We start from the raw sequence: 25,520 nt of genomic DNA on the forward strand, positions 1-25,520 counted from the left end.
GTGTGGGGATGCTCTGATCCTGAGCGTGGAAGAAGCAATCTCTGAATGCCACCCAGCTATCTTGGGCCCCTTTTCCTTCAAGCAGTCTTGCCCATGGGATTTTCCCCAGCAATTGCTTTAAAAGGCCAAAGTTAGCCCTGCTAAAGTCCAGGGTTGCAATTCTACTTATTGCCCTGGTCCTACCACACAAGATGCTGAACTCCACCATCTCGTGGTCACTGCAACCCAGGCAGCCCTCAACCTTTACTGCTTCGACCAGACCCTCCTTGTTAGTGAGGATGAGATCCAGCAGTGCACCTCTCCTAGTCGGCTCCTCCACCATCTGCATGAGGAAGTTATCATCAGTGCACTGGAGGAACCTCCTGGACTGTGGCTGGCTGGCTGAATGGTCCTTCCAGCAAACATCAGGGAAGTTAAAATCCCCCACAACAACCAGGGCCTGTGACTGTGAGGCCACTCTCAGCTGCCCATAGAAGGCCTCATCAACTTCCTCAGCCCGATCTGGTGGCCTGTAATAGATGCCCACAACAGTGTCAGCCCTGCCAGCCTGCCCCTTGATCCTGACCCATACACTCTCAACTCGATCGTCATCCGCTCCTGGGCAGAATTTAGTACATTGTAGTTGCTCTCTCACATAGAGAGCAACTCCACCACCACGCCTGGCTGGCCTGTCTTTCCTGAAAAGGGCATAGCCATCCATGACCACATTCCAGTCGTGGGAACTGTCCCACCATGTTTCTGTAATTGCCACTAGATCGTAACCTTCTGATCGAACACAGGATTCTAACTCCTCCTGCTTATGCCCCATTCTGCACGCATTGGTGTACAGGCATTTCAGGGACCATGCCAAGCACACCAATTTCTCCCTAGGGGTATAGGAGGCCACCTGGTCCTCATCGGTTCTAGAATGCTGCCCCACTGGGACAACCCCAGCTACAACCCCATCGCCCTTCGAGCCTAGTTTAAAGCTCTCCAAATGAGCCCAGCTAATTCCTGCCCCAGCATCCTTTTGCCCCTGCGAGATAAACCTTTCCCGCGTAACACTGTCCAGACCGGAGTCTTATAAAACCAGCCATTATCAAAAAATCCAAAGTCCTGCCTGTAGCACCAGCCTTGGAGCCAACCATTTAGAGACTGAATTTTCCTGTTCTATCCCACAAGTCATTCGAAGATGGAAGGAGTGAAGAGAAGATCACTTGAGCCCCAGAGTCCTTCACCATCCTTCCCAAGGCCTTGAAATTCTTCTTCATTCCCCTCAGACTATGGGAAGCAGCTTCCTCCCCATCTGTCTGGAAGACCAGCAGCGGGTAGTAGTCTGTTGGCTGCACCAGTTTGGGGAGCTCTCTAGCGATATCCTTGATCCAGGCTCCAGGTAGACTACAAACTTCCCTAAGATGAGGGTCAACTCTGCATATTGGGCCCTCTGTTCCTCTCAGGAGGGAATTTCCTATTACAATTACCCTTCTGTCCTTCTTATTGGAGGCAGTCTTGAGCTGTGGAGTCAACCACCTCTTCCTAAGTGACCTTGTAAGCATGTCTGGCACCACCTCCTCACCTACCTCTTCTTCAAGATCCAGGGCCTCAAACCTATTATCACCTGGGGCACCTGGGGAGGCAAAGCAGGTGGAGAGGGGGCTGCCCGTGACGCTGAACTGGAATATACTTCCACCCCTCATTGTCTTTTCAGTTCCCTACCTCTGCCCAACAGTGACGGGGTAGGGGCTGTTTTGGGACTTCCCCCTCTGCCCAAGGGGGCAGGGGGTCCGTCTCCTTTTGGGGGGTACCTCCCTGGGGCCTTTCCGACTGGCACGTCAGGGTGTTACTCCACCAGTCGATCTCCCTTTCGCACTCTCTGATGGTCCTCAATCTCTCGACCTCCTCCTTAAGTTTCACCACCATGTCGAGCAGATCTTGCACCTGCTCACCCCTCACACAGGTGGAGCGCTGGCCTCCCTCCCCGGCAGCAGCGGGCTCTGGCACTCCCTGCAGCCGGAGACCTGAACAGCCACCGTTCGGGACAGAACCTCAGTCTGCATTGCCACAGTCTGTTTGAGACAAGCTCTCGTCCTGGAGGCGACCATGGTCGTCAGCAGTCTGGGACGCTGGCAAAGGTAAGAGAGTCTGACAGGCAATGAGCGATCTCTGCGCCCTGCTGCACAAGCTCCCACACCCGCTGCTGCAGCTCAGTGTGGGTGGGACTCACCCGCTACACAAGCTGGTTGCTCCGCCCTGCGCCTGCTGGGCAGCGACTACTCCTGATGCTTTTCCAAGGCAAGGGCAGGGGGTGTGGTCGCCGTCGCTGTGGGAACGTCCCCCCCGCCACGTCAGCCGCTCTCTCGCAATGGCTGCCGGGGCTGCAGGGGTCGGGACACGCTGCGAAACACGCTGTCCCTGCTCTATTCCCGCTGAGTTTCCTACTCTCTGCTGAACCTCGTGGTCAGCTGAACCTCACCGGCTCCGGCTCTCGCTGGGCTGGCTCCGGTCTGTCCTGTACTGGTGGTTTTTAATGGATTGGCAGCCGGCCTCCCCAGTGTACATTGCTTGGCTATAGAGCCAGATTTGAAAAACTGAATTTGTGATGGTGTTTAGCATGAGTGATGAAGCTTTACCTATGTAATATAGTACTCTATGAACCTCTATTTCTTCATTTTATTTTTGTGTACCAATTAAAATCTGAGCTTACTGTCTGTAAAGAAAGAATACTGCTTTAATAGGAAGGAAAAATGTGAGGACTTTCTGAAAACTAAGGATAGGTTTCTAAGACAGCTTATCTCTCCTTTAAGTATCTATGAATTAGTGTCAAATTTCAATAGTTCTAGCTCTAGCGGCTAGAGCAGTTCCAGCAATTTGACTTTACATAGTCCTGGAAATAAATCAATGTTTCTACTAAGTTGATGTTAACTTCCTTGTGAGCTTTTGAAATGGTCAGTGACATTTTTAATACTGACACTGCTGAAAAATGTGTGGGATCACGTAAAGCTTTTTTAACTCTAAGCACTTCACCACTTTGTAGTAATCGATCTATATAGAAATTACTTTTTTATTCAGCCATGAATGCATATGTCAGTTCCATTCAACTGTAGCACCACAGTCATTTGAAAGGGTGTTGCCCCAAGTTGGAGAGTTGCAGAGTAAAGAGTTGCTAAAGATCATCAGCTTCAAGCTTTAGCTTGCCAGTGCTGAAAAAAAATTAGTCAGCCATTGTCAGCCTGTGTATTCTCTTTCCTGTCACTAAAAAGTCCATAGAATATTTTCCTTAAAGGTGTGTATTGGAAGTATGACAGCTTTTTTATGTTAAAGTACCTTTCTAAATTTCTAAATACACATATCAGCTAAATTTATAAAAACAGATCTGTTCATTAAATGTTTCACAACAATTACAGATATTTATTACCTTCCAACTAGTATGTAATTTTACTATTCTATATCAATATTTTTATTATAAAAGAAACATTTCAAATAACTGATGTCTGATTATTTCTCACCACATACGGAGTTTAAACCTACCTGATATTCTAAACTATTTTTGTTTCAGGGTGTTTGTGCTTGCACATTTAATGACAAAGAACTGGATTATTTACTAATATCAGTTAATAATTGTTTTACGAAAATGATTTTCCTCTGTAACTAATTTTCATTTTAACAAACTTTGTACAGTTTAAGCTGCCTCCTACTGCAAGGTGTTAAGCCTTGTGTATAAATTTATTGACCTGCATATAATCTTAAGGAATAATCTGGCAAGTAAACAGAAACAAAAAAGGCTAAGAAACAATAACTGCCAAATGTATGTAGCCTAATTTCTGTGTATCACAAGCCTTTGTTTTCTATTACTGCTAGTGTTCTGGCAACCTGGAGAAATCAACATGTTGGAGTCTGTTGTCTTCTGTATTGTTTCATTATGTTAGAAACAGATGCCACATAAAGCTTCAAATCTAACAGGTTCCTTTGCTTTCTCACAAGACTGCCAGAAGGAAACTGAAGTGATTGTCATTACACCCTGTTGTGGTTTAACCTGAGCTAGCAATACAACCATGACAGCCCCTCGCTCATTCCTCTTCCCCCTCTCCCCGCCCCCCGCAATAGGGGAGAGAATCAAAAGGGAAGGGAGAAAAGGGAGAAACGTGGGTTGACATAAACACAATTTAATAAAATAACAAAATACTGCTACACTACTAGTAAATATATAATAGAAATCGAATGTAAAATAAAAGATACTCGATGCAATTCCTCACAAACTCCATCCACACGGAGCAGCCAGACCCAGGAAGCAGCACCTGGTCCCAACAGCTGATCCCGGAGACAGAAGAGAGGAAAAGGGAGAAAAGCCCAGAGGCCTCTGCAAAATGGCAAAAGGTCGAACTAACGGAAGTCCTGAACAGAACCCCCATGAATAGGTCTCCAAGAGCGAAGAGAACAGAGAGACCAGAAGATCCCGACTCCCCTCAAATATGAAGCATGACACTAATGGGATGGAATACTCTGATTGATCAGTCTGGATATCATTCAGCTCTGCCCCATCCATGTCCCACTTCCTCACACCTGTGGACAGAGCGCTCAGAGTGTCCTTGGCTCTCAGACCAGAGCCATTAGAAACATTAACTCTGTCCCGGGCTGTTATCTTTTGTTCTCAAACCAAGTCCAAATAATGAGTGTGCTAGCTATGAAAAAGAAAGGTTTCTAACTGCATGAAGAAAGTTAACTCATTTTTAGTCAAAACAGCACACACTCATTGACAGGAATTAAATACTATGTACTCTAAGCAGAAATTCCTAGGTTGCCTGAATCTTGTTCTGTGTTTTATAAGGAATTATTTCACTAGAAGCACATAAACAACTGATGTGAGGAATTAATAAAAGCCTGTTGTAAGACATAGTCACTTTTTGCAGGTTAATTTTAGAACTGCTGGTATGGGAAATGATTAGTCTTCGTAACAGGACATGTAGTCAGATGGATTTGTCCATTTTATGAGATTCTTGTACAGTGCATTCAAGGGAACAATTTATTTTTTAAAGAATGGGAGAGTAAGTGGGGAAAATGAAAACAAATATGCAACACTTCCTACTCTGGTTGATATTCAGTGGTATGTACTTACTCTTTGTAGATCTATGAAGGATGCAAGATGCCCAGACTTGAGCATAGTGTATTAATCTGACCACAGAAAATGAAAAACGTAAAACAAAAGCATACTCAGATTTATTGAGGCATTTCAAGAACTAGTTCTGTAAACTAAGCAGGAATAATTTTCAGCAACTGCTAATGAAGCATGTGATTTTTTTTGTTTTGTTTTAGTTTTAAGGAAGTAAAGCATGTATAGGAAATTAAGAAGGAGCGTGAAGAAACTGAACTGGTATTTTTAGAGTTTAAGATGTTGTGCTATCATGGTGAATAAGGTGGTGGTGACAGTTCTGCAGCAATTTTTTCATAAGCTGGTGGAGCATCAGGTACCTATGGTAAGGAAAATGGGTGTCAAAGATTGAAAAAACAACTGAGATACAAACAAATTATACTAAAGATGCAGCAAGCTATTAATATTTACCTTCATAACAGATATGGTACTACACTTTAAAATAGCTAAGCTCATTCATTATGTCTTCATTTTTATTTTAGGTTAGTTTTTGCTAATATGTTGGGTTTTGTTGTTGTTTTGCATTAGATTGCATTCATTTTGTGTGTGTCATTCACCGCAAAATATCATTTTCAGTGTTATAATTATAGGAATTTAAAAAAAATATTTATATATATATATTGAGAATTAAGACTAATATTGAAACTTTTATTTGAGGGTCTTGATGCAGGTACATTGTCTTATTTCCAATGTTAACAATTTGGGCATCTTATTTAAAATCAATTGTAAATTAGCCTTTTCCCATTCTAAAACTATTTAAACACACCCATAAGTTGACATATATGTTTATAAATTATTTTAACTTTTTAAAAATTATGTTCTAATGTTCATCTTTCCATAATGATTAGAGAAGCTAAAACCTTGAAGTTTTACAATGTTTCCTGGCAGTCTTTGTCAGTGTATAGTACACCAGACACAGTCCGTTCATTATTTGTAAGAATGGTGGAACATCTATCAGGGAGATGCTTGTTAATTCAGTATATTTCAGGATTCAAGTGTTACATCATTGTAATAGATTGCATAAAAATCATACAACTTAAGAATAAAGCAAGGTGAAATAAGAGAATTAAAAAAAAAAAATTCCTAATAGTGGATTTTAAAAAACCCTTTTCAGAGTAAAAATTGGGCAAAACACTACTTGTTAACAAAGGCAATGAAGACCTTGAGTTGCAACTTACCACAGAATTAAAGTTCCTGTATTCCTGCAGGGGCATTTTGCAGTCCAGTGCTGTTCCCTCACCTACCACGGTTCGTATTGTGCCCACACGAGTGCTTTTGCTCTTGACAGATCATAGAGAAATGTGGGGAAGATGAAAGGAAAAAGAGAATGTGAAGTTGGAGCACATAGCGCTTAATTTAATATTTCACAGCACATCTACAGTACGTATTAGACTCTGGGATTAGGGCCAGACACAATGCCAGCAAGAGGGGTAATCTCCCTATTGGTTTTTGCTGTCTCTGCTGAGACATACTCTCTCTCCTGTATTATCCGATTAAATTGACAAAAAAACCCACGAGGATCACATTTTTTAGGTCCGGGACTGCTGCAGGAACAGACACCTTCTCATGTGTCTGAATGCCTCCTCCTTTTTATCCCACCCATTTCTTTATTAAATCTCAAGCTTTTTTTTCTTCTCATTTTTTTCCACCATTTCTTTTGCACACATTTCATACCAGTTCTCCCCTAGTGAAAAAGCCTAATAAAAATGAGGCTTTCAAAGCCAGAAAGCAGCAAACTGCAATGAGAACGAATTAAAAAGAGACTGGGCTTTTTGCCATGATGTGCAAAGCAGGCATGAAAGAATTCTGGTTTGCTTTTTGAAGGCTTTTTCTGAGATTACTGTCACTTTTACAACATGTCACTATGAAAGTTCATGGTTTATGTATTGTGGCCAGTTGATATACATATTGGATATATCACGGGAAGGGTAACAGGACAAAGTATCTGAAACAGCAAGGAAATAGATTTGCTGACTTAGATGAGACAAATGTTTTTTTTAATTCCAAGTGGTCACATCTTTCAAAAAATATTACGATAGCTAAAAGATATTTACTGTAAAATGTATAATTGGATAAAGCTTTCATTTTAAACTATTAAAAATGGCCACCCTTTCGTAGGAGAGAGGGCAGAACTTGAAAGATCAAGCATTGACTCTTCTAACAACAGATGTTTTGAGAGGGATTGTACTTTTTTAATACATTATTTAAAAAGACACAAAACTGAATTTTTAAGTACTGTTTAGAAAAAAAACTTCAAACCTGCCCTGCTTTTTTGTAAATTTTAAAACTGCAAGTCAACTTTTATACAAATAAATCATGCATCACCCACACATTGACATAATTTTTACTGTTACTTGTAACACTTGTTTTTCTTATCTGCTTCCTAGATTTACTCTAATCATATCTGTCCTCATCTAGGGGTAAGTGTTACGAGGAGTGAATATGTTGTCTTTATTTAAATGAAAATACACAGAACACATCTTGGGGTTTTTTTGTAAAGATTAAATAGAATGCTTCCTAGAGATCCGTTTTTCCACTGATGTGTTGTGCAAAGCTGGGCAACTGGCTTCACCTCCTGATGCTTTTTCTTCCTCTTACCCCTTTGCCTGGCTTGCAAGTTCTTCAGAGCAAGGTGTGTTTCATGTTGTGCGGTTTTACCTCTATATATGTCAGTGTATATGTTGCCCGAGATAATGATGTCCCATTACATAGCTGACATTCTCTGTATTAGTGTAATGCAAGTAATGATAACGTGTTGTCAAAGTAATTGCACGCTAGGAAGTAAGCTGCCGTGCTTACCCGCAGACTTTTGTAGCCACTACGTCTTTTGTAATACCAACAGCCAAAGATGAGTAAAATTGCCAGCAGCAAAATGAAGAGTCCAATACCCAGGGCTCTGTTGGCAAAGCAAAACAAAATCATTAACACCAGAGCTAGATTAATTCTTCTGGGAGCACGAGTGATTAGATCAAAAGCTTGCATTGGTATCCTTTTATCAAAGGAAGGCATGGAGCAGATTTTACCTCTGAAAACAGACAGTTTATCAGTAACTTCAGCCACTCACTGTAGATTAAGTAGTTAGCTAAATTCTCTGCCAAATTCTTACGCATTTTAAAAATTAGGAATATACCGCTTCAAAGATAATAATCTACTAGTGACTACTGCTTCTAAAAAAATTGCTCCCTGTAAATCTGGCAAACAGCATTGCGATATTGGAAGAGAATGCGAAATAAAACGAATGCCACACCTGCAGAGACACATCTCATGTTTATTTGCTAAACCTTTCCAAGCAGCAAGTATTGAGAAATGTATCTTAATTGCATCATATTGCAACAACAGCTGGTGACAGAAGGATATTTTGGATACATAAAACACTACACAACCTCCAAACCTGACTTGTAAACTTTAAGTTATTCATAAAGAGCTCTATAACTCTATAGTTCTTGTTCCATTGCACTCCAGGCACAGTATTGGTGTCACTGTGTCGTTTTAGGGAACAGAGTCTTTGCAAACTGCTGTGAGACATCCTTCCCACTGCCTACCGGGGACTGGAGAGAAGTAGCACAGTGCCACTGTCTCTCAGAAGGCAAGATGACAAAGTCACTGCAAGTTTCCTAGTCACAAAAGCCCTTTCTCCTGAGCTAATATCCTCCCTGTTAAGACACACAGAATTTTTTTGGTCGGGTTGTTGTTGGGATTTTTGGGGTTGTTGTTGGTTGGTTTGGGGTCTTTGTTTGTTTGTTTGTTTTTGTGAGTTTTCTTGGTCTTTTTGATTTCGGTTTGATTTTTGGTTTTGTTTGGTGTTGTTTTGTTGTTCTTTGCCCGTTCATGAACAGAAGAGTCTGCAAAACTCTTAAAGGGAAAAGAGGATAGGAAAAAATATTGCCACAAGTCAGGATGGACTCATTCTAACATACTGTTCTATATCTTATATCCAATTGCCTTGCAGTAATTACTACCAGGCTTTTCCATCGGGACTGAGGAGTGAGGTATGTGACTTATCAGAGACCTTTTATATCATTTTCAGTGACTCAGAGTCTCATGAATGAGTGTTTCATTGTGACCTAAGAAGCCTGAAAGAAGATGCAAGCAGACTGGTGTGACAGAACAGGCTGGCTTTTGGTCTGAATTGTGTGCTGTTAGAAGCATGTCACTCCTTGGAGACAAAGGGATCTTCTTTTTCACTAGTACCTGAATCTTGAAAGTTGCTTTGCCTCTTCAAGACTTTGTGTTGGCTGGACATCTGTTTAACCCAGGAATACAGCTCATGGCATTCACTTGCTTCCCAGTCCAGCTGTGTTGCAGCTGATCTTCGAAGTTACAAGAGGGCTCCACTGGTTTTGTTACTATTCCCAGCACAGTTAAAACTTGGAGAGACTGCTTCTCCAAGCAACTTCTGCCTCTTCTGCATTTTGAGGCTGCTCTCTGCTTTTGTGTGCTCTGTAATTTTAGCCAGTCATTAGCCTGTATCCTGCACAGAACATACGTCATTTCTGGAGTTGATGATTTTAACTGTATGTTGGCCAGAGTTTAGTACGAAAAGTTTGTATGCAATTTCATGCAATTCCAGTTAAAGTGGCAGCTGTGTTATTACTAATCTGTGCTTAAATCTTTAATGCCTCTTCTGGTACTGGAAGGAGAGAGTCACTTTTCCCTTGTGCATCTAGAAAAACTACTCACAACTGCAGCCACTGGAATTCATGGCAGTTAGAGGTGAGCACACTTTGTTTCAAGTGCTGAGACCATGAGTAGCCAGCTTTCTCTTTTGGAGAACTGAACTGAACTATGAGAGTGCCTTCCCTCTTGTTTATTCTCTCTGCACAGGGATGAACATAGAAAAACAAATACCTTGCGGTATGTGGGTCTCGGGGACAAGTCACCAAGTTTGGGGGCCAGTAAAGCAGTACCAGAAGCACATTCCACATACGTATATCCCAAGCACACTGTAGGAACACATCACCAGTCGGATAGTGTCTCTGGTCATCATATTTTATTGTAAGCCAAAACTAACAACTTAGTTGAATTAGTTCTGCTTAAGTGGAGTGTCACCCAGACACAGTTTGCTGAGAGTCTCATTTGTAGGGCATTGATGTCTCCATCTGCTTTTTGATAGTATTTTGCCATTTCTCTGGGGTTTTCACTTATATTATTGTTTAGAGTGAGACAATGTCTTTTTGAGGGTCTAAAGAGAGGTGTGTGGATCTGGAGATAAAACTTAGCATAAAGATCACTTTCAACAGCCTCGAAAGAAAATTATAAATAAGCCTCAATAAACCTGGTAATTTTTAAATAAAGACTAATGACTTGTGATTATATAATCAAACTCTAGGGTCTTGAATTCTGCAATTCTGACTTTCCTTAACCATTGAGGGCTCGGTATGGTTCTGCAATTACAAACATTACATATAACTACAGGATAGCTAAAATACACTCCACCTGTATACCATGGTGACTTTTTCTGGTACTATTTTGTACATTTCTTTCCAATGTAAATTTCTTTTCACCAGCTTATATGCTAACATATGTTTTGCTTTATGCTTACTCTTCTGCTGCAAGATAGCTGTGTCCTCTCCCTCTGAAAAAGTTGCCATCTGGATGGTAGTTTCTTCTGGGCATTTTGTGAGCTTGGTCCTGCTCAAACCTACAGGACAGAAATACAGTGCCTCAGTGCAATAAATAATTTGTTATCTCTAAAGCATAATATTATCAACTTTTTTGTTGTAACAGGAACATTTTAGGGAGGCAGGACAATCTAATATCTTCAGAATTTAGTGGATCTATATACATATGCAACTGTCCCAATTTAAGGCAAAACTCAAAATTGTAACTATAGTACACCTTTGAATAGCTCTGCTGACATTAAGGTATTGGCACCTGATCGTAACAGAGAAGAATTTGACCTGGTCTCTTTAGGTACTAAGTGATGGCAGACTTCTGAAATAAAATCTCTCAGGAAGACAGAAAGAAATGCAATTTACCTGGACAAGAAAAATTGTTCAGAAGAAGAAAAACTAATATTGTCCTTGCAAGCAGTTGTTTATTTCTGTGATTCCCTGTAAGCAGTCAAGACACAGCTTTTCAATTGGTGTAAACTCTCAGAGATCTGTTGCTTTGCAGTTAGTTATACTAATTTATATCTGCTGACAATCTGTACTTAGCTGTGCAGGGAATTTACATTATCTTAATTTCCAGTCTTAAAGGAATAATCATCTAGCCAAAAGCAATCTGAACAGTTAAAAAATCTAATTGATCAAACATAGTGAAGAAGAAATCCACAAGTAATCATGTTTCTGTCATTCAAACAGCACAACGGATCCTGTGCGATAGTATCCAGCTAATCTACCTACCTTACACAAGGTAATGACTTTACTGAAGAGAACTCTAGCCAAGGAAATGAAACATTTTCAAAATTCACTTAGAGAGTGTCAAGCCTGTTCTTAAGTATAATATTAAAGCAACACAGAAAATTTTGGGTAGAATAAAAAAATACAAATCTTACCTCCTTCAGACCTGTATCCTGTCTGTTAACTGGAAGGCAAGTACAGGTTTCTTTTCCTTGACTTGGTCTGTTTTTTTCTTGTTTGATCTGTTCTCTTATGACTATCACGAGTTTAAATTCCTTTCAGTACAGCTTCTGAGTGCATTAATTAGCATGAAAGAGGCAAGGAGACGACTTTTCATTTTCTTACAGTCTGCGTCCTTCCCTCCTGATAAGCAGCTGAAAAGTTTGTCATTTCTTTGTGTTATTACATACCCGCTGAGGAATAGCTCAAAACCATTTTACCTGCTTAATCAGTTCAAACTGCTACAGTGGGTAGACTGCTACTAAATTCAAACATATTTTGATTTAGAGCTGATTATTTTGTGACAGAGGGCTGGTGTAAACAGAGTTTTTGCATGTGTTCAACCACAGTTTTTTGATGCACACTTTTTGGACCATTGTTACACTGTGGAAACTAGTATAGTTGGAGCAGAACTCATAGATGGATGCTGTTATACCATGGTCAAATTGTCTTAGATTAGGGCAAGTACACTTTGATTCTGTACTGGTAAGCAAATGTTGCAAAATAAACGAGTCTGTCTCATAGGCTGCAGAACTAACAAAGCCTGGTTTCCTATGGATTTGTATGAATTGCCTGTGCTTACACTACAGTAATTCTATTTACAGCACCAGGCGAGAAATGGCAGTCTGTGATTAATTCAGAAGTCTGAGTACTATGATGGGCCAGCAGTGTTAGTTACTTCCAAAAAAAGAGAAGATACAAGAATCATGTCCTGCTTGTCGTTTCTCCCAATGAATCATTAATTTGGGCCTCTGGTTGGTTGGTTGGTTGGTTGGTTGGGTTTTTTGTGTTTGTTTGATTGATTTTCAATTTGAAGGACTCAAACCTTTGAAGTTTGTTATTCTCTATGAAACTGCAGACCTGGCTCTAAATGGGGTTGATAATGGCTGACAGACTTACAAGTGAATAGGAAAGAAGAGGTAGTGTGAGAGTTCAATACCTATTTCCTTGGAAAATCAACTGAAAACTCTTAACACCAATATTCTTAGGTATTATGGGGCTGGGAAGAGCCCGACTGTTCTTCTGCTTGTGTGTTTTACTTAATTATGGTAAAAATCTGGTCTTTCTTCAGATATTTTTCCATGGTGGTGCCCAGTGACAGGATGAAAGGCAATGGGCACAGACTGAAACACAGGAGACTCCAGCTGAGCATCAGGAAGCCCCTTTTTTTACTGTGATGGTGACTGAGCACTAGCACAGGTTGTCCACCAGGATTGTGGAGACTCAATCCTTGGAGGTATTCAAGCAACATGCCAGCCCTTGCGCAGTTCTCTGAAACTGTCATAGAGCTGATTATCAAATCATGTGTTTTTCTGAAGAAAAGCTTCACTTCTGGGAGAGGATGATAACTGAAGGGTACTGTTTGGTCTTATTAGAATCAAAACTGAGATACAGAGAAAAGCCATGTGATACCAAAACTAGTCTCTGCCTCAAGCAGTCTGTGGGGCAAAATATCAACTGATTGAGTATTTTGTGTTCAAATGAATCTCTTGTTAATAGTATAACAAGGAAGCGGGGGGGGAAAGAACAACTTTGTCATGGGTCTGTGGTGCCATCCAGCATATAAATGCACAATGCTGCTATTGAGGATTGGATGGATGAGAAGGTGAAACACCATGTCCTGGTTCTGATCTCAGTTCTTTTTACAAAATCTTATTTCTCTGAGGTGGTGCTGCTAACTTCATCAGTGTAATGTCACTGGAACTGGCGTGTGCATTCCACAGGTGTTACCTTTTTAATGATAACAGTTCAGGAGAAGAAGAGGATGAAGAGGAGGAGTACTTAGAAGAAACCTCAAATCAACCCAGGCCTTTTGTGATAGCCAGCAACCTGTAGCGAGCACTTTGATGGATCTTGATGCTAGGTATAAAATTAATCCTTCTAGTGTAACTGAAAACAACATGCTCGACCTTTTAAAAAGAATAACTTGTTTTTTATGCTATTGATAGTGTCATTCCATCTTTCTACAACAAAATAATGAGATTTTTATTAATTTATTTCCCTTAATTTTTAATCTTTATTTGTCTCTGGCATTTGAGGCTTCCTACAGCAGACAGAGCACAGAAACCTAAGTACCTTTACACCTGGCTTAGTAAAGGCTTCGGGTTTGAGTTTTATGGGAACTTCAGTGGAAACTCTCAAGTATTTCAGTGCTAAATCTACATTAACAGTAACAGTACAGTAAGCATGAATAAGTTAATACCCCCTTCACTTGGTGCTGAGAGTTTCTTATCCCTCCAAGGTTTTGGGGATTTACTTATCTGGCTTCCAGAGCTGAACAGTTGCACTAGCCTTGGTTTGGAGTTTTTGGAAATAAGCTATTCCTCAGATTGCTGCTGCCTCGCATACAGGCACCTCCAGGAAGCAACACATTGTCCTGTGGACTGTCTTGCACAGACACTGTTAATACGTTGTCATCCTGAAAGGCTGGGGTTCAGGAAAGTAAGTTCCTCCTCAAGTAATTTCCAAGTGATACTGTAGTCATTAGTGTCAGACTCATCTCCCTCTGCTCCATCTCTGAACAATGTACAGTGCAGAAGGAGTGGTGGTCTTAATCCTGTAGTGGCTATGCTAAGCAGATGTTGTGAATGCAGTTGTTACTGTGTTCCTGAACCTTGTTTTTTTCTAAGAAAAAAATTACTGGATAATTTTCTGGCAGTGTTTGGGGTTTTTTTTGCTGCTACTTTGTCCACAGTTGACTGGAGGTTCTGAGGCCAAGGGATTGTCCAGATTTATCACACTTTCTCCTTGAGACGCAGGATGACCACCCATGGGTGAAAACCTTTTGGATGCAGTCGGGCACTATCAGGGCGAGGCAGAGTTATTACTTTCCTTGCATGTAATTTCAGGAGGCCATACCTGGATTCAAGACAATGGTAATACTTCCTAAAGCCTCATGGTCCTATTTCTGCCAGTGAGTGGTTAACTGGTTTGGGGTGAGAAACTTCCTTTTATTTTATAAAATAAAGGCTTGTTCAAAATATTGGAACACTGCAGAAGACTGAAGAATAATACTTTCTAAGCAAATCAGCATTTTTAAATGGACATGATCAAAAATTGTTTAATCAGATATTTCAGGGGCTTGCTACAAGATTTTGCCTACCCATTTGTGTCCCTTCCAATGTGTGCTCTGCAATCAAACCCTCACAGATAGTTGATTTATTAGTGGCTCAGCTAAATTCCTGTAAGTTAAATTAATTTTTAAGAATAATTGTTATTCTTGTGAGACAAAATAAGTATTTTAGATGAATTATTTATGTTAAACTTGGCTTCACAGTTAAATTGCTTCAATAGTAAAAATTTCTGAAGTTCTAATTAGGGCAACTATGACATTTGTAATAGTTTGAAAGCTTTTAAGTGCTATGTTTTTTTCCTTTTATGCAGCACTTCCTCCCTTCTTTTATGTTCTCTTTTTCGCCTGAAAAAATAAAATGACCAAAAAAAAAAAAAAAAAAGGTGATTTGGATACAGACTCCTTTTATTTTCATAAATCAAATAATCAAATATTTGCCCAAAGAGTCTCAGTTGAAACCTGCAACTAAAGAGGACCTCAGGAAGTCATCTAGTCAATCCCACTGTTCTGACGCACAACTGAATATATTTAGATTCTCTCTCATGTATGATCTATTCTTTGATATCTCTGTGTTTTCCTATTCTCACTATAGTCTGTTTCTGCGTTTAACAGGCTACAATGATGTTTATTCCCCATTACATAACAAATTTTATCAATTACTAATTGCTTTAGCAAGGAAATGAATTTATTGTGCCTTCTTTATCTCAACCTATTATGAATTTGAAGGCTGTTCTCATGCTCTCTACAGACTTTTACCTTCTAAACCAAACAAATTTTATTTCACACACTTTTTCATTAGGCTCTATTTTCTCAACCTCTCTCATTCTCTTTCCACTTAATTCTTTACAACTTATGTATCACTTCCAGTTAAAGCCTTGCAAGCATCATTATCTCTTCTATCTTAGCATAGCACAGAAAGACATTTTCTATTTTTAATAAAGGGCTGCATTAGGAATTCTTACTCAGTTTGAGCCCACTGTAGCCTTGGGTCTTCCTCTATTGTTCATCAATCCTTCCCCATTTTATGTGTGTATATTTTGCTTTTTATTTCTGATATTTAGGCCTGCACTTGTCTCTACTGAATTGCATTATTCCTGTAACTTTCCCATTTATTAGGTTTATTTATTTATCAGATTCCAGCCCTGCTCTGTAGATTGCTTGCAAATGCTTTAGCTCAAAACTATATTGATTTACTCTTGCTTTCACATCCAACTTGCTTGATGAAAATACTGAACACTACATCCCCAAGCTAAATATCTGTGAGCTGATGGCTCTTCCTATTTGATAGTGATGGCTGCAGCCTGTATTTGGGGAGAGCGTTTCTATACACCGCACACATGCTTCAAGGTAATTTCATTTAGACCATCATTTCCATACTTCACTTATCACAGCCCTGTGGGACTGTGTTGAAGACTTGTGTAGTCAAAATGCAACTCAGCATCAAAATAGTATGATAATGGTTACTGGTGTGGTTTGCTTGTAAACTAATGACTTTCCTCCTCAGTTTCAAACGTTGTTATCCCAAACTTCCATCATTTTGTAAATCCTAGTAATATTGAGTTTGGAGAAAATAAAACACTTCCACATATCCTGAAATGCTGTAAGATGTCCGATGTAGTCACACCACTGCATCGTGTTCTCGATACCTACTGTTTTGAAGTTTCAGGAGATGGAGGGATGGGTAGGGTAACATTGACTTTTCAAGTTTAGCGTTAGTCTGGCTTCCTCTTTCCTTCCTCTGTTGAAACTGATCTAAAATAACTAAAAATCCAGCTGACAGGACAAGAGTGGCTCCTGCCATGTAGAAGCCTGCTCTGTAATCTCCCGCCATGTCCACGATCAGACCTGGAGAGAAACAAATGATAGCAATGTGATTGATAGAAACAAGCTGATGTGAAATAGCTCAGCAGCGTGAACTTATCTTCTCATAAAGGGTGTATGCTAGCTACATATCTGTCCTGCAGCTTTCTACATCATGAGTTGAGTTCCCATGCATGGGAACATCACCCCATTAGGGCATTTTAAAATGTGAAACACAAGTCACATCTCATTTATTTTGCATATGTAAATTGCTAGTAAAACAAAATACTGTGCAGCTTGCAGCACTTTCCAACCTCAAACATGGCAGACAACTCAGGTCATGGCAGAAAAAAACAAACAAACAAACATACAGCTTTGTATGTGAGCAGCTCCACGTTCTGTGGTGTCATCAGTTGCTGTACTTTGTACCATAACTGTACAGTAGGAGATTAAAAAAGGAAAGGAGTGGCCTCTGCTGGAGACACAATTGGAGAGGTTGCCTGCAGTGTTACGGGCTTTCCTCTTCATTTTGCAGAGTAACAGATGTTAACAAAAGACCCTGTTTTTTAAGCAACTCTAAGCCAATCAAAATACCTAATGCCACCATGTACAGTACTCAAAAGATAGGAGTAAAGTACTAATAGTAGTGCAGCAGCAGTATATGTGGTAGTATCAGCTGCACTGTGGGTACGACAGCAGGTTCATTGGTGGGCTCATGAAGGCTGCCTGCTTGGTCTCCCATTAGAAATTTTGTCCACATTTATTGTATTCCCAAGCCCTTGTTCCAATTTAACATCAGGCCTGTTGGGCAACAGAACTCTGAATACACATCTTATAGATTTTACTCTTAAAGTAGGAGAGGAGAGCTTAAGAAGCACTTAGGGTTCCTTCCTCTTCCATACCATCCTTTTAGCTTTCTATATATATACAGAGAGTTCACACTGATCCCTGGGTAATCAGTATTAGTGACCAGCCACTATATAAATTTTTTGTTATCTTTTTGGTTTCAGATCTTCCCAATATACTTCTAATACTGTTCTGTCTCAAATTCTCTACAAACCTTCCCATTTCCTATATTTTCAAAAGCGAATTAAAATATTCCAGTATTTAGTCTGACCCATTTGCAACCTATTAGTGGTGTCATTACCACAAAAGTCACTGTAGTGCATGAGCAGTGGTCTTTGGATGAGTGTCATGTCACTTTCTAAAGACCCTCCAGCTCACAGCTTATTTGCCTTGCATTTTTCCGAGATGATTTTGTCTAATTTCCAACCCATAAATCCATGTGCTGACTCACTGTCTGCTCTGTCTTCCCACTGTGCTGCCTTCCACATTTATTATATTGGTTAGCTCAAACGCTGTCTGCAAACAGCAGGCATCTCTGCGAATATTTCTTTGACGTTCACATAGCCTAATGTTTCAAACTGTTCAATTTGACCTTTTGTAGAAACCTTTCCAACAATACCAGCATTTATGCAACATCACTAGTTCTCAGATTTCAGTTCCATCTCTGAATGTATGGATCTGCTGTTTGTCACAAAGGTACACTTGCATAGCAAGACAGTGGAAGTCCATCAGGTGGGATTCGGGAAACAGGAGCAGCATCATGAAAAGCCCTGACATTCTTCCCTGCTTTCATACTGAACAAGTATCTCTAAAACCTCAGAGAAGAGAGGCAGCAAGATATTAATATTTTGCAGATAAAGTAAACTGACTCTTTGTTTTTACATACTTCTTGGTCCAGATACCTCTGAGCTAAAAAAGCAAGATATTTTGTTCCAGATCCTGATTTTTTTTGGCTTGGATTACCATTCCCCTTTCTTGTTAACTGCATTTGGCAGAGTACCATCTTAACTTACCAGCAAGAGGAGGCCCCACGAAACCTCCAGTGCTTCGAATGAGCATGAAAAGCCCTAAAGCACTGTCAAAATCTGGCATGCCTACAACATCTGCTAGGACTGTAATGTGAACAGCGACCGTCATGCCAAAGAAGAATCCATAGAAGCCAGTGAATATTGCCAAGGACAAGTAATTGTTAGCTAGTGGCAAGAGCATCAAGGAAGTGCTGATCAGTGTAATTGTCATTGTCAGCAAATGAACAGTTTTGGTAATGTTGAGGTTGGCGTACCAGCCACATAGCAGTCTGCCTGTGAAGTCCACCATAGCCAAAATGGATAGGAGGGATGCAGTCCACGATTCATCAATTCCCAGGCTGTAGCTCAATGGAACTAAAAATAACGGGGGAACAAAAAAACTCATAGCAGCTAATATGCCAAAAATGGCATAAAGCACAAACTCCGGTTGCCTCACAAGCATCCAGTTGAAGGTTTTGTGTGTGATGGGAGACTTATCTTCATCTGTCCTAGATGCACCATTGTCAGGTGGTGTCCCAACTCTAGACTGTCTGTCCTCAAGGAGGCAGCTGCTTGCCAGGGGTCGCATCAGTATTCCACAGACACAAATGTTGAGTTGGATGCCACCTATGATCAGGAGGGCACCTTTCCATCCATATTGACTAATCAACCACTGGAAAAATGGCCCAAACGTGAATGCAAAGGCACATTCTCCAGCACTGGCAATAGCATTGGCCAAAGCTCTTTTCTTGGAGAAATAATGGCTAACAATGCTAATGGCTGGTGTCCATGAAAAGGAAATCCCAAGTCCTGAAAAACACCAATATAAATAGCACCAGTTAACCGCTACTGAAGTATTTTCTGAAGGTGGAAATTAAAGCAGTTAGTGCTCCTACATTTGCAAAGTTAAAGACTGGTAAAAGAAAAATATTTTTGTTCCTAGCAGAAGCATGGGCTCTGCTGTGCTATGTGTAAGAATGCATTTGAGGCATAGGTTCTGTAAGAATATAGTGCATGTTCAAGAAAAAAAGCAGCAGTATGAAGTATACAGCAGTATATTCTCACTGTGGAAAAAGAGAGCTAGTTTGACAAGTGTGCCACTGGGTAAGAAATCACATGGCCCCGTGTCTCAGATTAGACAGACCTCAAAGTGTCCCTGCTGTCCTAATCAAGGCTGGTCCTAGATTAGATCACCAGGTTAAACTGAGCTGTGTTCAGGATAGAAGGTGAGGGAGGATGTGAAGGAAGATGGTGTATTAACCTCTATTTGCTCTTCATTTTCTTTCCTGACTGTTTTGACCGGGGTTTAAACCTGCTCTAACTTATGGCGATTTTAATGGCTCCCTAGAAACTATCTGGCAGCTGAGGACTGCCAGAGGGCTCAAATTCCAGACATTTTCTCAGGCATCCAGCATGGAACTGGGAATGGTTTTCTTTATTCCCTGCCAGCTTCTCTTCCTGTTCCAGGAAAATCTGCTAGCTGTTGGAGACAACTTTATGAACTGTTTTTACCTGGAGTAAAGGAAAGGACTGGAATCAGCTGAAATCCTGGGCCTGTGTTCAAAATGTAAGATTATTTGATAGAAAGTACAAAATTTGGAATTTCTATATCCTTGTATTTCAGCACCCTTTAGGTTCCTTAAACCTTCACAGACCTATTGGATCTGAGTAGAAACACTTCTCATTTTCTGGTTGCATATCTTTTGCAGGTTAAAATTACAAATTATTCACCTTCTTTGTCATTGCAGGTTTCTAGCACAAATTCTTACTTCCTGAGTGAGGCGTGCGGGAAATGACCTTTGAAGAGGCTTGCTGGTTCTAGTTGCTTATAAAATCAAAACAGAAATCATATTTTAAAACTCCTACAATCAGCACAGCACAGCGCTCTGAGTTGCTGGTGAAAGAAATCCATAAAGCAAAAAAGTCATACCCTGTAGGAAGCCAGTTGTTGCATACATCCAGACCATGTTGAGTCCAAAAAATCCCAGTGCCATTCCTGAAAAAGCCAGGAGTCCTCCAGTGATCACAACTGCCCGATGACTGTATCGTACACATAGTGAGCTGGCCACAGGGGCTGGATCAGTGGAAAAATAGAAGAAAGATAAAGAAGTCAGGCATATTAAGCTGATCATCATGAGCAAACAATCAAATAAAGCATTTGGAGGAGAAATACCCTTACAATGCTTGTCTCAGCCTGAATTCTGCTGGATGGGGCAGGGGACATCAATCAGGATTTTAAAATTGATCTTTGCTAATAGGGAAATGACTGTCCTTGCAGCACAGATTTTAAAATATATTAAAAATATGTTGACTTTTTTAAATGGAAAGAGCATTTCAGTGCTTTCCTTGTGGAACAGCTCTACTGAATTTCATATGAGGATACAACTAGCAACGTGACAGAAAGCCATGTAGCCTTTTAGCAGGAAGCGAAACCCATGCCACAGATTCTCTAGGTTAATCTATGAAAACTGTATTTTTGAGAGTGTATTACTCATATGGCTGGCATGAAAATTTTCTGGAGAAAACTAATGTTTATCTTCTAGAGCTTTGCAGAATCATCAGTTCATGGAACTGCAAATGCTTCATAAAGGACCAAAACCAGAGGTTTATTTAGAGGTAGTATTTTTCCAGGAATTTGCCATTACTTTCTTAAATTTTTATTTCAGTGCTATAGTTTGTCTCAGCAGACTGCAGGAACTCTTCAACACAGGAGGGCAAAGTTGCACCAGGTACCGGGCTGACTTGGTGCAGCTATTCCAAAATCGAAAGCACTGTCTGGCAGCACCTGACATGTTAGCAATATTTTTGCTTAATTAAGGATCAGTTTACACTGTCTGGCTGTTTTCCATTAGCATCACAGAGCAAAGATCAAGGCCGCGCCTATCAAAGAAAGGCATTTTCTGTTCTGTGGGGTTAGTTTCCAAGTCAGTATAGCCTTTTTTTTAGAAGAACCAAGGCCACTAGAGGGATCCCAAGTAACACCTGACACTACCAGTTCTCGGTAGGGTTTCCTAATGCAACCAGGGAATCAGCTCCCTACAATTTAATGATATTCTAGAAACTGGAGTTCCGGGATAAAACAAAACTTGGTTAATGAGGACCGTGTTTATAAACTGAAATAAGTGGGGAGACAATGAAATGATGGCAGTCAGCAAGGGAGGCTTTACAGTAGTTTGTAGGGGCAGGCTGTTGGATGTTCACCTGTGTCAAGTGAGATAAGAATGAAGATAATTTGGCAGCTAGGACAAACAAAATAAGCCAAGCAGATAGATATTAATGGCTTCAAAATCTGCAGGACGTACATTGTCCGACAGCAGGTAGCTGGCAGAAGTTATACCAACCACAAATGTGCCATCGGCATCTATAGCAAAATTAAAATTATTTGATAAGCATGTAAAAATGATACCGGAATTCATTCATGGTCTGTAAGATGTACTGGAAAGGTTGAGACAAGATAAAGCATATACAGCTGGAGAATCATACACATATGATGAACAAAAGAGCAGAAAAGTAGACTCAGGATAACAAGAGAGATTTGTGGAAGTATTTAAAGATACAGGAAAGATTTGCACTTGGAGCAGAAATATTACCAAAAAGCTTTTTTTTTTTTTTTTTTTAAATAGAGAATGAGGAGAAGAAATAGGAAGAAATGGAGCCTGGCATAGCAGGAGGAAGAAAGAAGGCAGGCACAGAACTGGAAACGGAGAAGATAGCTAGGGTCCAGGGTCTGAAAGGATAAAGAGCAATACACAGAAAACTTACAAACAATGGAAAGGCGTGACAATCACAGTACAAAGAGAAAGATGATGAGACATATATGTCAGTACCAAGAGAAGGCCTATGTGTATGATGGGAAAAATCCTTGTTACAGTAAACTGAACAGCCTGTTGCAGGTGCAAACCGCAAAAGTAGAAGCGTGTGCTCTCCTTCCACAGAAGACACAGAGCTGCTGTTGAAAGGATCCAAATGGGAAAAATTAATAATTCACTGATCATCTTTCATACTGAGTCAAATGACACTGAAGGTTTCCCAGAGGAACACGTTAAGAAAGACTAAGCCAGGCCAGGAAAGATGGTCAAAGAACTGGAGGCTCAGATGATCTTCAGCAGAAAGTCTTCTTGTCCCTATAAATGAAGCAAAGGCAGGAGAAGATAAGGAAAATTATCTTGTGACCTGAGACATTATGAGCTGATATACAGAATGGTTTGGGAATGTTTGGCCATCAAGCTGTATTCACTGAAAAAAGAATATTTTTGTAAGATTTCAAAGGATGAAAAACAATTTCTGCCGAAAATGATAGCTGCCTTCTTTCAAGCAGGCCAGTCTCACACCTGGCTAGGCAAATACCATTTTGCTGGTTTATACTTGGTATTATTATTTAATATGCTCTTTCCTTGATACATTCCTATATAATGTAAATATTTATTAAAAAAACATCCAACATGGGACTTTGAGTTCTTTCATGCTCCTATGTTGACATTTTTTTCTCACGAAGTACATATGTCTGAATGACAAAATAGTATCACAATAGGCCAGTGATAAGCCTAATCTGTAAACCAAATTGATAGATTCCCATGTATTCATTTCTGTAGTCCATAAAGTAGATGGAAAAGTTTGTTTTTAATTGATTTTCAATTAATTATTTCTGTCAGAATGAAACAAACTCTAATACTGCAAATCAAGCATCAAGGATAGCAGTTTATGGAAATTACAAAATATTTTCAACACATGACTTAGGCTATTTTTTTAGTTTGACTTTGAATTACTGTTCTGTTCTTCTGAACACATTTTCCAAGAAAGATCAGTTGCTTATGATCTTTGGAAGCACTGCAATTACAAACACTGATAGGTGTGGACTGAGTAGGATGCATACAATTATATAGTGTCTATGCTATGGCATGTAATCACAAACAAAATTATGATAACATCTATTATGTAAGGATACTTACCTATTGCAACTATATATCTATATGGGAATATGCAGAGTGGAATTCACAAATCCTCCACAGTTCTTACCTGCATATTTAGAACCCTCACCTTAATGGTGAGGGATCATCCAGTTTACAAGGGCAAAAAGGACTCTGTAAACAACTAAGTTAAGAGCCAAATGCAGTATGTTTTATATTTTTCCCTCCTTCATTTGGTGAGATGTGATATTTGACCTGATCCCATAGCACATTGCATTTGACTGGGATAGTTTATTCTCTCTTTGCTTGTGTGTCCTAGTCTTCCTTATGTTCTCTATAAGTGAAGTATTTTTTTTTCTTTCTAACTTGGTGAGTTTTCTGTTAGATTAATGGCTTGAAATCATCCTAAGAGGGAAAGAAGAGCCAGAACTGGCAATACATGGAAGGAAGGAGGATCTTGGTGAAGAGAAAAATAAGAAGTGGGGGGAAGGCAGAATTGAGAGTCACCATTGTGGTAGCAGATGGTTTATCTGCTAGGCAGGGTCACAGTCCTTATGTCTTAAAGTACTTTGAAAAAGTGACAGTCACTGTGAGATCAGTGAACTTGCAAAAACTGTTTTAAGAATTTGATCCAAAAAGCTCTGCAGTTCTTAGGATTATCTCCAATGAGTTTGATTCAAAACCTGTAAGAAAATCGCATCATGTGTCTAGGCACCTGAAGTTCTTTAAGGTGACCAGATTCCTGTATATGTACAGAGTCTTCATTAACTGATTCCATGTCTGAGGTACGGATACATTTTTATGAGAGGAAGCAAATACCAGCTTTCTGTAAAGAGGGAAGTATTGTCCTTACATGTTTTCATTTTGTGTGTTTTTTTAAAACAGCTCTTCAAATTTTTTTGAGTAGTTAAGGCATTAAAATAAAGTGCTGAGGAGCACTTCTACCTACCTCCTAAATGAAAGATGGCAATAGTCACTGATGTGATCCAAGAAGTGGTGCTTGCAAGTTCATCAAAGTGCTGCTGAATTTCAACAAAGAAAAGACCAAAAGTCTTGAGGACAGCAGCAGTGAGGCCCATCACCATGAAGGCTGACACTACCACAACCCATCCATAGCCACCATCTGGTGGACTGCTGTCTTTGGCCTGCATCCTTTCTAGTTCTTGGGTCTTCTCTCAATTTTGTTTTTTTCTGGGGCGGTAGTGATAGCGGTGAGGATTTTTAACAGATCTGCGAATTAGCAGAAGGCCCAGTGTTAAAGAAATAAACTAACAGATCTAGGAATGACTTACACATGTAATTACCAAGTGAAAATACAATACACGTTTCAGTGGTTCAATTGGAAATATTATCTGCGAAACAGATGCCCCAGGAGACAGAAGGCAGAGTAGAAAGTAAAATAAATAAAGTAAAAAAAAATGAAGAAAGGAAAAATGTTCACGAGGAGGGCAGAAAAAAAGATGCATGCAGAAGTGAAAATAAGAAAGAAAAAAATGGGAAAAGAGATGAAGTAGACACTGAGATTTTCAAAGACAGGCCTAGGATTCTACCCATTCCAGTAACTTCAAGAAACTTATTCCACTCACTTTTCAAACCAATGCATTATAGTAAACAATTAGAAAATTAAATGCCTGACAGGATAGCATTCTTTCTAATGTTCAATGGGCATTAAAATTAACTTCACAAACTTCAAAGCCGTCAAGGTAGTTGTTTGTATCCACCAGTCTCTCCTCATAATTGCGTGCATGGATAAAGCATAATTATATTTGCTAAGTTGCCCCTCTGAATAGTATCACTAGTGTGACAGAACAACAGGCAGGAAAACCAAAAGGATTTCTAACCTTGAAAGGGCAGGATGTCTGTCAGTTTCAATCTTCTGGGTATCCATGTAATTGGAAATAAAAGCTACTTTACTTATCTGGAAGTCTGAACTTAGTGGACTTTCCAATCCTGAAATGGCATCCTCTCAAAAAAGGATTGTACCTTCCATTTGTCAAATACAAAAATGACATTTAAAACCAAAAGAACTGAAGTTGAAGTTATTGACTATGGTATCTTCTCAACCTTGATACTGTCTATTTGATCACTGCATAAGTTCCAGGAATACAGCAAACCTGTTTTCTTTCTGGTTGTCCTTTGTACCTAAATTCCCATGTGAAGTGACAACTTTGACTAAAGAGTGGGAATGTATAAAATACT

At 39.9% G+C, this 25,520-nt stretch overlaps 2 protein-coding genes across 2 annotated transcripts; both read right to left on the reverse strand.

Annotated features, from left to right (window-relative positions):
* Positions 1-5,335: 5,335 nt before the first annotated feature.
* Positions 5,336-10,741, reverse strand: MLANA (melan-A; the record flags this gene model as incomplete). The annotated part of the gene is made up of 4 exons (XM_082075036.1): positions 5,336-5,445; positions 6,304-6,405; positions 7,925-8,021; positions 10,668-10,741. The coding sequence occupies 4 exons, from the start codon at positions 10,739-10,741 to the stop codon at positions 5,377-5,379; spliced, it is 342 nt and encodes a 113-aa protein (XP_081931162.1). The 3' UTR covers positions 5,336-5,376.
* A 4,565-nt stretch (positions 10,742-15,306) lies between these two features.
* On the reverse strand, positions 15,307-24,472 carry LOC309450933 (monocarboxylate transporter 13-like; the record flags this gene model as incomplete). The annotated part of the gene is made up of 4 exons (XM_082074177.1): positions 15,307-16,606; positions 18,421-19,224; positions 20,345-20,488; positions 24,271-24,472. The coding sequence occupies 4 exons, from the start codon at positions 24,470-24,472 to the stop codon at positions 16,380-16,382; spliced, it is 1,377 nt and encodes a 458-aa protein (XP_081930303.1). The 3' UTR covers positions 15,307-16,379.
* Positions 24,473-25,520: the final 1,048 nt, after the last annotated feature.

This window comes from Streptopelia decaocto, assembly GCF_964273445.1.
Source record: "Streptopelia decaocto genome assembly, chromosome: Z".
Taxonomy (NCBI): domain Eukaryota; kingdom Metazoa; phylum Chordata; class Aves; order Columbiformes; family Columbidae; genus Streptopelia; species Streptopelia decaocto.